At 41.8% G+C, this 12835-nt stretch overlaps 1 protein-coding gene across 1 annotated transcript in view; it reads right to left on the reverse strand.

Moving 5' to 3' along the window:
- Positions 1-4842, reverse strand: part of ZFP64 (ZFP64 zinc finger protein) — a 39484-nt gene extending 34642 nt beyond the window's left edge. The window contains exon 1 of the mRNA XM_069750895.1: positions 4656-4842. Within this exon, the coding sequence (XP_069606996.1) occupies positions 4656-4698 (43 nt within the window). The 5' untranslated portion in view covers positions 4699-4842. The remainder of the gene's footprint in view (positions 1-4655) is intronic.
- Between the last annotated feature and the right edge of the window lie 7993 nt (positions 4843-12835).

Raw genomic sequence — 12835 nt, forward strand, 5'->3', positions numbered from 1 at the left:
GCAAACTGGAGAGACCAGCAGGGAAGTGAATCCTCCAAAAACAATGGACAACTGGCAGGGACTAAAGAGTCCTGCAAAGCTATATACCCCAGTCAGTTTTGCAATTAGTAGATACACCTGTCCAATCCTGCAGTCCAGGCACAACTGCATTACCCTCTACAACCACCGGAGGGAGCCCAAAAGCTGAATTCACAACAAATAACTAGCGGATACTATGTCACGTTTTCCCCGCCAAAATCTTTTTTAGCTCCAAATTTTGTATTTTTCACAAGGGTAATAGGAGAAAATGGACCCCAAAGTTTGTTGTGCAATTTTTTATCCTGAGTTCACCGATACCCCATATGTGGTTGAAAACTACTTTTGAGGCTCAGAAGGGAAGTAGCGCCATATTAAAGTGCAGATTTTGCTGCACTGGTTTGAGGGTGTCATGTCACATTGGCAGAGCCCCTGAGGTGCCAGAACAGTAGAAACCCCCTTAAGTGACCCCATTTTACCAATTAAACCTCTCAATGAATTCATCTAGGGGTGCAGTGATCATCTTGACACCACAGGTGTGTCACAGACTTTTATACCATGAAAAAAAATTATTTAAATTTTTACCACAAACAATTGTGTTAGCCCGAAAGTTTACATTTTCATACTGGGAAAACAGTAAAAATGGCACCACAATTTGTCCCACAATTTCTGCTGAATGTAGATATACTCCACATGTGGCTGTACAGTACTGCTTAGGCCTCTTTCACACTTCCGACTTTCAGCTTCTGTCACAGTCCGTCGTTTTTTGAGAATGCAGGATCCTGCAAAAAAAATTGCAGGATCCTGCATTTTCTCATAGACTTGTATTAGCGACAGATTGTGACGGATGGCCATCTGTTTCATCCATCTTTCACTGGATCCTGCATAAAAAAACGGTCCGTCAAACAGAGAAAACGTTTTTTCTGCATGTCTGAAAATCGGTCAGCGACGCATCCTGCGCTGCCCGTCACTGGCAACAATAGTAGCCTATGGGCGCAGGATGCGTCGCTGACTGTGAAAAGCAGGAATCCAGAGACAGGTCCCGCCTTTTCAAAGAGAGCATGCGTGGAAGAATTTCCCGTCAGGGAAATTCTCTCTTGCTCGCTTTCCCTTTTTATTATTGATGCTGTCTATGCAGCATCAATAGTAACAAGATGGAATGTGAAAAATAATTTTAAAAAAAATCGCAATATTCTCACCTACTGGTATTCCTGCGCAGCGTCACCGATGTTCCCGGCAGCAAGACTGCGACTTCTTGCAAGATTTCGCAATGTATTACTAGGAACGCTAGCTGCCGGGAGCATTGCTGCGCGGGAACGCCGGTAGGTGAGAATACTGCGATTTTTTATTTTTTTTAATCTGGTTTGTGTTGTGTATGCGTTTACGCAGCGGAAAACTGCTGCGAAGATGCATACACAACAGGTGCACATAGGCTCGATGGTCCGTCAGAAAGACGGGCCCAGTGCACACGTTTTCCACAATCTGCACAGGATCCGTCATTTCAACGTCTTGACGGATCCTGTGCAGATTTGGAAGACGGAAGTGTGAAAGAAGCCTAAGCCATACGGAGAGACTCGGGAGGAATGGAGCGTTATTTAACTCCTGGAGCACAGATTTTCCTAGAGTAGTTTGCGGACTCCATATACAGAGCCCATAAGTGCTAGAAAAGCAGAATCCCCTTTGGGAATTTATCTACAGATGTAGTGACAATTTTGACTTCATGGGTGTTTTCCAGAAACAGGCAGTAGTCATTGTTGCTAAGTAAAAATTGCAAACCGCCATTGTAGTGACCAGTACGCAGTAGTGACCAGTACGTTGCAGTCACCAGTACATTATGCCCAGCTCATGCTTCTGGAGACACGCACCTGTAAATTAGACGGGCTGTCATCACTACAGAAATGCCAAACACATGGATGCTAAATGCGGTTTAGGCACACTGGGGCTCAGAAGGGAGTGGGGCATTTGGCTTTGGGAGCACAGAATTTGCTGAATTTCTTTTGGCGGGTGAGGAGCCATTTCGCTTTTCCAGAGCCTTTGTGTTACCGGTAACTTGGAAGCCCCCTGTATTGCTGTTAACAGATGACAGACCTGAGTGAGGGCTTGTATTGTTTTGTGGATTGACTTGAAGCTTTTATTGCAAACATTTTACGTAACGTTTTGGATCACATTTATCCGGAGCTCTACGCTGAGCACTTACTTTGGCGTTTCCATCTAAATCTCTGAGTGACGTGATTCAGATGAAACCCCCGAGGGATCCATTCACTATAATGAGGCAGCAGAGTTACTCTGGGCTCCGTCTGACCTCTGTTCAGCTGTGTCCTTTTCAGAAGTGCACAAAACTGTGGCCGACTGTACTTTTATGCAATCCTAAAAAGACGGACACCACATGATCACAGGTCAGACGGCGTCCACAGTGCTTCCATCTGCCTCATTATAGGGAATCTTCTGCGAGAGGTTCTGTCTGAATCACGTATCTCAGAGATTTACACGGAAACCCCGGTGTAAGCGCTCAAAGCAGAGCGCTGGATAAATGTGAGCCTGCGATCTTTGGGAGGCAGAATGAAAAACATCAAACAGCAAGTGAAGAATTGGCTTTATTTATTTTTTACGCCATTCATTGTGCAGTATAAGTGATTAGGCGACTTTATTCTTCGGGTCGGTGCGATTACAGCGATACCAGATTTTATCAGTTTTCTATATTTGGCTGCTGTCACACACTAAAAGATACTTTTTATTGCAAAAAATAGTTTTTGCATCACCATATTTTGTTGAGAGCTACCATTTTTCCATATTTCGGGTGGCAGAGTCATGTGACAGCTTGTTTTTTGAGGGACAAGTTTACAATTTTATTGCTACCATTTTTGGCTACCATTTTTTATCGCTTTCTATTCTGATTTTTAGGCGTAAGAATGAACAATAAATAGCAATTCAGAAACTGCTTTTTTTATTTTTTTCCGCGTGTGATAACATTGGTAAGACAACTTTATTCTTTGGTTCAGTACGATTACAGCAATACAAAATTTATATAGTTTTTTTTATGTCTTGGCGCTTTTGCACAATAGAAACTGTTCTATAAAAAACAATTATTTTTGCACCGCTTTATTCTGAGAGCTAACTTTTTTTTTATTTTTCCATCGATGGAGCTGTTTGGCAGCTTGTTTATTGTGGGACCAGATTACTTGTTCAGCGGCACCATTTTTATTTACATTTGTCTTTTTGATCGCATTTTATTGGTATGATAATAAAGCATTGTTTTTTTGCCTTTTTTAACGATGTTCACTGAAGGGGTTAACTAGTGTTACAGTTTTATAGAGTGGGCAGAGATGCGGCAATACGAAATATGTGTACTTTTATTGTTTATTTTTCTATTTACATAAATAAATGTATTTATTGGATAAATAATTGTGTCTTATTTTTTTCTTTATTTTGGGGATTTTTATTTTTTATTTTTCTTACTTTTTTACATTGTCCTATCCTGGGACATCACAAGTGAACCAGGCGAAAACATTTGCATGTCAAAAGAAAAACAAAACAGGTGAACAACACATAAAAAGAGGCACATATCAAGACAATAAGGGTATGTGCCCAGGCTGCGTATTTTGCTGCGGATTTTGAAAATCCGCAGTGCAAAACCACTGCGGTTTTCACTGCGGATTTTATTGCGGTTTCTTCTGCGGATTTTCAACTGCAGTTTCCTATTGGTGCAGTTGTAAAACCGCTGCGGAATCCGCACAAAGAATAAACATGCTGCGGAAAATAATCCGCAGCGTTTTCCACGCGGATTTTTCCACAACATGTGCACAGCGTTTTTTTTCCCCCCATAGGTTTACATGGTACTGTAAACTTAGGGAAAACTGCTGCGGATCCGCTGCAAAATCCGCAGCGTGTGCACATACCCTAAAAGGTGCGAAAGCAAAGTTGCATCGACTCCGAATGGAACTTTATTTTTAAAGCAAGAATATTTTATAGGCTGATGCACCAGTTTTGCTCTAAAGAAGTGCAATAAAGGTAAAAACACAAAGGGTGCAATTACCGCATCTCCGCCTTATTCAGCTTTTCATTTACTCCATTTTTACATCCGGTTTATGTTCGCCTGTCCTTTTGTATATCCGTTACTGTAGATAAACGTTTGGGTATCCGGATATTTTCTGCTGATTCATCAATTCTGACTTTTCGAGAAGTTGCTAAATTTTGAGGTAAATCCCCCCCTCCCCCCCCCATTCATTTTGGTGTAATTTTTGCACCATTTTGCGAAACGTAAAAAAAGTATCAAAAAAGGTAAATAAGGGGCATTTTATGACTGACAAATTTTGTGAACCACATGCCCTGTTTTGAAAAATTTGGTGCAAAACCAGCCAATACAAGACAAAAAAAAATAAAAAAAAGAAATAATAAGACCCTGACTTTTTTACATTAAGAATTCGATGTGTACACTTCAGTAACACACAGATACTTTGTATCCCCCCATTACCCGCCCTGCTGCACAGACGCCCCACACAGCACCCTGGGAGCTGCCTTGTTACATTTTATCAGTCTGGAGCAGTTCTCCCTTATAACAGCAGCCATGTTCCAGGGTTAACCACTTAACACTTTGTGCCCAGAGCGGCGCCCTGGAACCTGCACGCTCACCCAATACTCACACTGAACAGTGGGAAATCCCTCTGCGGCTGCACCGGGGTTCATGGCTGCACCCCTGGACTCGCTGCTGTGTACTGTGGGGCGTTATAGGAGAGTGTCAGGGGACTGGAAGGCCACACATAGCTGTTATTAATGCTAGATGCTAGATCCGAGCAGCGTGAAGGACCTGCAGTGATGTCAGGCTCATGTGATCCGTCACATGGGTGGGAGGGCTCCGGGGCAGCAGCTGCTGATACATGTGTTTGTGAGGTGTCAGTCTGGTAATGCTGAGTTTTTGGAGCAGGAACCAGCTGTGTTCACACCGAGCCTTTTCATAGCGGATTTCAAGCGTTTCCTTTCAATTCCTACTCCAAAAATCTCAGTGTGCACATAGACACTGAGAGGAACCTTCAGGTTTCTGAAGCGTTTTGCATTTTTGAGGAGAATTTGAAGTTTCCTCTCAGTTTTTGCTCCAAAACCTCCCTGCACATAGACACTGATGGGAAGCTCCAAGCTTTTGAGGCATTTTGCATTTTTGAGGATGATTTGAAGAGTTTCTTCCCAGTTCCCACTCCTAAACCTCCTAGAAACTTCCATGTGCATAGAGCACCAAGATTAAGGCGAGTTTTGCACTTTTGAGGAGGATTTCAAGCGTTTCGGTTTCTGCTTCGAAACGTCCCCCTAAAAACTCCACTGTGGAAGGAACCACCAAGGTTTTTCAGGAGTTTTTCATTTTTCAGGAGGATTAGCAGCTGTTCCTCTCAGTTTCTGCTCCAAAGTCTCCCAGAAAAATTCTATGTGCATATGAACACTTGAGTTTAACCTGCAAGTTTTTGAGGAGTTTTGCATTTTTGAGGATAATTTGAAGAGTTTCCACTCTTTCTGCTCCAAAACTTCCCCAGAAAACTCCATGTGCATATAAACACTGGAACCTCCAAATTTTTTAAGGATTTTTCAATTTTTGAGGGGAATTTGAAGAGCTTCTTCTCAGTTTCTACCCCCAAACCTCCCTGTGTGCACATAGACATAGGGGAAGCTCCAACTTTGTTGAGGAGTTTTGACTTGTTGAGGATTTGAAGAGTTTCCTCTCAGAATTCTGCTCCTAAACCTCCTTGAAAAACTCCATGTGCAGTGCACGTAGACACTGAGCAGAAGCTCCAAGTTTATGAGGAGTTTTGACTTGTTGAGGATTTTGGAGAACTCACCAAAAACTACTAAAAAAAACTTGTCCTAGTGAAATCCATGTGTAGCAAAGCAGCATGTGAGACTGCACGAGGCGGAGCTGTGTGCCCTTACAAGAGATGGCAGATTTACTAATCCTGTTGGGGGCCCAGATCTACACGGGGCCCACCAGGGGGATTCCCCTGTTACCCTGTGTGCCAGTCCGAGCCTGTTTGTTACACGTGGAGGAAAGAAAATTATGGCAGCTAAATAGGAAAGGGTTATTTACAGTAAGAGCAATCAGACTGGAATGCTGACCACAAGAGCCAGTTACTATTACAACATTTAACCCCTTTCTGACCTTTGACGTACTATCCCGTCGAGGTGACCTGGGCCTATCTGACCAGCCACGAGATAGTACGTCATAGTGATCGGCCGCGCTCACAGGGGGAGCGAGGCCGATCGCGGCCGGGTGTCAGCTGCCTATCGCAGCTGACATCCGGCACTATGTGCCAGGAGCGGTCACGGACCGCAAACATCGCGGTGTGCCGGCGGTATAGGGAAGCATCGCGCAGGGAAGGGGCTCCCTGCGAGCTTCCCTGAGACCCCCGCAGCAACGAGATTTGATCGCGTTGCTGCGAGGGTCTCTTACCTCTCCTCCCTGCAGCAGGCCCGGATCCAAAATGGCCACGGCATCCAGGTCCTGCAGGGAGGGAGGTGGCTTACCAAGTGCCTGCTCAGAGCAGGCGCTTGGTAAGCCTGCAGTGCTGTAAGTCAGAGTGCTGTGCAAACTGTCAGATCAGCGATCTGTGATGTCCCCCCCCCCCGGGACAAAGTAAAAAAGTAAAAAAAAAATTTCCACATGTGTAAAAAAAATAAAAAAATTCCTGAATAAAGAAAAAAAAATATTCCCATAAATACATTTCTTTATCTAAATAATAAAAAAAACAATAGAAGTACACATATTTAGTATCGTCGCGTCCGTAACGACCCCACCTATAAAACGATATCACTAGTTAACCCCTTCAGTGAACACCGTAAAAAAAAAAAAAAAAACAGGCAAAAAACAACGCTTTATTCTCATACCGCCAAACAAAAAGTGGAATAACATGCGATCAAAAAGATGGATATAAATAACCATGGTACCGCTGAAAATGTAATCTTGTCCCGCAAAAAACGAGCCGCCATACAGCATCATCAGCGAAAAAATAAAAAAGTTATAGTCCTCAGAATAAAGTGATGCAAAAATAATTATTTTTTCTATAAAATAGTTTTTATCATATAAAAGCGCCAAAACATAAAAAAAGATATAAATGAGGTGTCGCTGTAATCGTACTGACCCGAAGAATAAAACTGCTTTATCAATTTTACCAAACGCGGAACGGTATAATCGCCTCCCCCAAAAGAAATTCATGAATAGCTTGTTTTTGGTCATTCTGCCTCACAAAAATCGGAATAAAAAGCGATCAAAAAAGTGTCACATGCCCGAACATGTTACCAATAAAAACGACAACTCATCCTGCAAAAAACAAGACCTCACATGACTCTGTGGACTCAAATATGGAAAAATTATAGCTCTCAAAATGTGGTAACGTGAAAAATATTTTTTGCAATAAAAAGCGTCTTTCAGTGTGTGACAGCTGCCAATCATAAAAATCCGCTAAATAACCCGCTATCAAAGTAAATCAAACCCCCCTTCATCACCCCCTTAGTTAGGGAAAAATTAAAAAAATGTATTTATTTCCATTTTCCAATTAGGGTTAGGGTTAGGACTAGGGTTAGGGCTAGGGTGTGGGCTAGGGTTAAGGCTAGGGTTAGGGCTAGGGTTAAGGCTACAGTTAGGGTTGGGGCTAAAGTTAGGGTTTGGATCACATTTACGTTTGGGAATAGGGTTGGGATTAGGGCTAGGGGTGTGTCAGGGTTAGGGGTGTGGTTAGGGTTACAGTTGGGATTAGGGTTAGGGATGTGTTTGGATTAGGGATTCAGTTATAATTGGGGGTTTCCACTGTTTAGGCACATCAGGGGCTCTCCAAACGCGAATGGCGTCCGATCTCAATTCCAGCCAATTGTGCGTTGAAAAAGTAAACCAGTGCGTCTTCCCTTCCGAGCTCTCCCTTGTGGCCAATCAGGGGTTTACCCCAACATATGGGGTATCAGCGTACTCAGGACAAATTGGACAACAACTTTTGGGGTCCAATTTCTCCTGTTACCCTTGGGAAAATACAAAACTGGGGGCTAAAAAATAATTTTTGTAGGAAAAAAAAGATTTTTTATTTTCACGGTTCTGCGTTATAAACTGTAGTGAAACTCTTGGGGGTTCAAAGTTCTCACAACACATCTAGATAAGTTCCTTGGGGGGTCTAGTTTCCAATATGGGGTCACTTGTGGGGGGTTTCTACTGTTTAGGTACATTAGGGGCTTTGCAAACGCAATGTGACGCCTGCAGACCAATCTATCTAAGTCTGCATTCCAAATGATGCTCCTTCCCTTCCGAGCTCTGCCATGCGCTCAAACGGTGGTTCCCCCCCACATATCGGGTATCAGCGTACTCAGGACAAATTGGACAACAATATTTAGGGTCCAATTTCACCTTTTACCCTTGGAAAAATACAAAACTGGGGGCTAAAAAATAATTTTTGTGGAAAAAAAATATTTTTTATTTGCACGGCTCTGCGTTATAAACTGTAGTGAAACACTTGGGGGTTCAAAGCTCTCACAACACATCTAGATGAGTTCCTTAGGGGTCTACTTTCCAAAATGGTGTCACTTGGGGGTTTCTACTGTTCAGGTACATTAGGGGCTCTGCAAACGCAATGTGACGCCTTCAGACCATTCCATCTAAGTCTGCATTCCAAATGGCGCTCCTTCCCTTCCAAGCCCTCCCATGCGCCCAAACGGTGGTTCCCCCCCACATATGGGGTATCAGCGTACTCAGGATAAACTGGTCAACAACTTTTGTGGTCCAATTTCTCCTGTTACCCTCGGGAAAATACAAAACTGGGGGCTAAAAAATATTTTTTGTGGGAAAAAATGTTTGTTTTATTTTTACGGCTCTGCATTATAAACTTCTGTGAAGCCCTTGGTGGGTCAAAATGCTCACCACACATCCAGATAAGTTTCTTAGGGGGTCTACTTTCCAAATTGGTGTCACTTGTGGGGGGTTTCTACTGTTTAGGTACATTAGGGGCTCTGCAAATGCAATGTGATGCCTGCAGACCATTCCAGCTAAGTCTGCATTCCAAATGGCGCTCCTTCCCTTCTGAGCCCTCCCATGCGCCCAAACGGTGGTTCCCCCCCAAATATGGGGTATCAGCGTACTCAGGACAAATTGGACAACAACTTTTGGGGTCCAATTTTTCCTGTTACCCTCAGGGAAATACAAAACTGGGGGCTAAAAAATAATTTATGTGGGGAAAAATTTTTGTTTCATTTTTACGACTCTGCATTATAAACTTCTGTGAAGCCCTTGGTGGGTCAAAGTGCTCACCACACATGCAAATAAGTTCCTTAGGGGTTTACTTTCCAAAATGGTGTCACTTGTGGGGGGTTTCAATGTTTAGGCACATCAGTGGCTCTCCAAACGCAACATGGCGTCCCATCTCAATTCCTATAAATTTTGCATTGAAAAGTCAAACGGCGCTCCATCCCTTCCGAGCTCTCCTATGCGCCCAAACAGTGGTTTACCCCCACATATGGGGTATCAGCTTACTCAGGACAAATTGTACAACAACTTTTGGGGTCCAATTTCTTCTCTTAGCCTTGGGAAAATAAAAAATTGGGGGCGAAAAGATAATTTTTGTGAAAAAATATGATTTTTTATTTTTACGGTTCTGCATTATAAACTTCTGTGAGTGAAGCACTTGGTGGGTCAAAGTGTTCACCACACCTCTAGATAAGTTCCTTAGGGGGTCTACTTTCCAAAATGGTGTCACTTGTGGGGGGTTTCAATGTTTAGGCACATCAGGGGCTCTCCAAACGCAACATGGTGTCCCATCTCAATTCCTGTCAATTTTGCATTGAAAAGTCAAATTGCCCTCCTTCACTTCCGAGCTCTGTCATTTGCCAAAACAGTGGTTTACCCCCACATATGGGGTATCGGCGTACTCAGGACAAATTGTACAACAATTTTTGTGGTCCATTTTCTCCTGTTACCCTAGGTAAAATAAAACAAATTGGAGCTGAAGTAAAAAATTTTTGTGAAAAAAAGTTAAATGTTCATTTTTATTTAAACATTCCAAAAATTCCTGTGAAACACCTGAAGGGTTAATAAACTTCTTGAATGTGGTTTTGAGCACCTTGAGGGGTGCAGTTTTTAGAATGGTGTCACACTTGGGTATTTTCTATCATATAGACCCCTCAAAATGACTTCAAATGAGATGTGGTCCCTAAAAAAAATGGTGTTGTAAAAATGAAAAATTGATGGTCAACTTTTAACCCTTATAACTCCCTAACAAAAAAAAAATTTGGTTCCAAAATTGTGCTGATGTAAAGTAGACATGTGGGAAATGTTATTTATTAAGTATTTTGTGTGACATATCTCTGTGATTTAATTGCATAAAAATTCAAAGTTGGAAAATTGCGAAATTTTCAAAATTTTCACCAAATTTCCGTTTTTTTTTTCACAAATAAACGCTGGTAATATTAAAGAAATTTTACCACTATCATGAAGTAGAGTATGTCATGAGAAAAAAATGTCAGAATTACTGGGATCCGTTGAAGCGTTACAGAGTTATAACCTCATAAAGGGACAGTGGTCAGAATTGTAAAAATTGGCCTGGTCATTGACGTGCAAACCAACCTTGGGGGTAAAGGGGTTAAAAAAGGTCTGGATGCTTTTTTAACAAAACATGACATTGTGAGTTATAAATAATCTAGCAATAGAAAATACATAACTTTGAAGATCGGTTGAACTTGATGGTCCTAGGTCTTTTTTCAACCTATGTAATTATGTGAACTGTACATTAGTAAAATGTTTGAAATGTAATTCCCTAGAATACTATTTTACAAGTAATTTCCCCTTATTTTTTCTGTGTAAAGTGCTAGCTATAAATCCAATCTCTGTATTTAAAAAGTGCCAAACCTTCCTGAAACACTTGCACGTTTAATCTGTATTTCTTATGGTGCCTAAGGGAAGCCATAATGATAGGCGCCTGCTTGGTAACAAGTGCAGTTATTTGCCTCTATAATGAAGTGAATTACCAATGATGAAAGGGTTTATACTTGGGTCCTGCATCAGTAATAGCCCCTGCAGTAACCATGACAACTGTTATGAGGTCATAAACAAGTGTGATAAAGAAGATTCCATAATAGAAGGCCGCGATGCCACGATCAGTGCCATTACTGATGCGCCTGAGGACGTTGAGCTTGACCACCCCACGTAATGTGCCGACCATGGTGAAATTTGGAGGTTCTAGCAGGGAAAGGGTTTGTCTGCTTTAGACACCCCTAAGGCATGGGAAGGTAACCAAGGGGGGTCCCCAGGACAGGATCCCTTTCTGTTACCCTCTACAAAGAGCTGCTCTCCTTTGGGAGTCCATGGAAGCACCTATGACTTTAATGGGTGATAATGAGGTCAAAAGTGGTGCACTCTTCAAATGATGCGGTGCTCAAAGGAAAATAATAATATGTAGAGAAGGTAACCTTCGGCACTCAACAAGTCCACAAATATTTTACTCTCAGTAGAAAAGATGATTTATTCATAACCAGCCAACAAGAAGACAGACATCAAAACTCCAACGTTTCGGCATAAAATGCCTTTATCAAGGTAGTCTATGATAATAGGACAAAAGAAAAATACATTCTTATTACTGAAATAAATACAAATAAGAAACCGTATGTCACGATATAAGGCTGAATAAATCACAGCAGAGGAAAAAAATGACAAAGAAAAAGATATTAAATAAGAAAGAAGAGACTGGAAACACCATGTGAACAGAAAACACTATGTAGTAATAAAAGACAATAATCTTTTTATTGAGCAATAAGAAGGATAGATGCCCAACGGACCAAACAAAGGGGATGTGTGGGGAAAAAAAGGTTTAAAAGATCTTCAAGAAAGAAAAACAAAATGAATGAGAACAGAATACTAAAAGGAAGAACCAGATATGAATAAACAACCAAATGCAGTCAGGACCGAAGTATATGTAAGTAAAACACCAGAAACAAGACGTGGACTATAAAGATATATACAGGTGAAAACATGTGTATAGAAAATACTGTCTGTAAATATCTGCCCATATTTACAAAAAATGAGAGACCCGTCATAATAAAGCACTAAAAAAATAACGTAGTACCTGTAAAAGTTCAGCGTGCTGTATGTAAACTAAACTGAGGAAAGAATAATAGCTGTAGAAAAACCAAAGTAATCCAGTAAGAACTACAAGCCATAAGGTAAGCGAAGCCCCCATGCTGAGTGCCGAAGGTTACCTTCTTTTAATGGGTGAGAAATTGGGATGGGAGAAGGGGGAGGGGATATTTCTCCCATTAGGGGTTATCCATTATGAACAATCCCTGTATCCAAAAGTCTAAATTTATGAGAGGTGGACCTGGATCAGTAAGGAAGAAATGGTTCATCCATCTGGGCAATCAGATCAACTAAATTGGGTCTAACAACCAATGTGGTGACCGATATCGCAGCCAGATCTCTCCCACATCCTGTTATCACATTTATAGTCTATATTTGTTATGTCGTTCTCTGTAAATCTGGTAAAATGTACAAATGTTAAAACTCATTACATCTGTTATATATCGGCACTAACTCTCTAAGCCCAAGGGAAGGGCGATCCTCCAGCCATGGTTTTCCTAGAGGTTTCCACCACAGGGGTTTTTTCTTCTCCTGAGTGCTGGAGGGTGACACTTCGTGAGTTGGGGGTTGTGCCATTTTTGGTGTCATGTGAATGTAAATAAAATTGACACCTAATTGCAATGTTTAGTGTATTCATTTTGTGCGCGCCTGTGTGATTCATTTTGTTTGGGAGTCGGGGTCCATCACATGCCACTGTGCCAGAGGGCCAGACATCTGCCGGCCACAGTTTTGCCCCAG

The sequence above is a fragment of the Ranitomeya imitator genome, chromosome 2 (genome assembly GCF_032444005.1).
Source record: "Ranitomeya imitator isolate aRanImi1 chromosome 2, aRanImi1.pri, whole genome shotgun sequence".
Classification (NCBI taxonomy): Eukaryota; Metazoa; Chordata; class Amphibia; order Anura; family Dendrobatidae; genus Ranitomeya; species Ranitomeya imitator.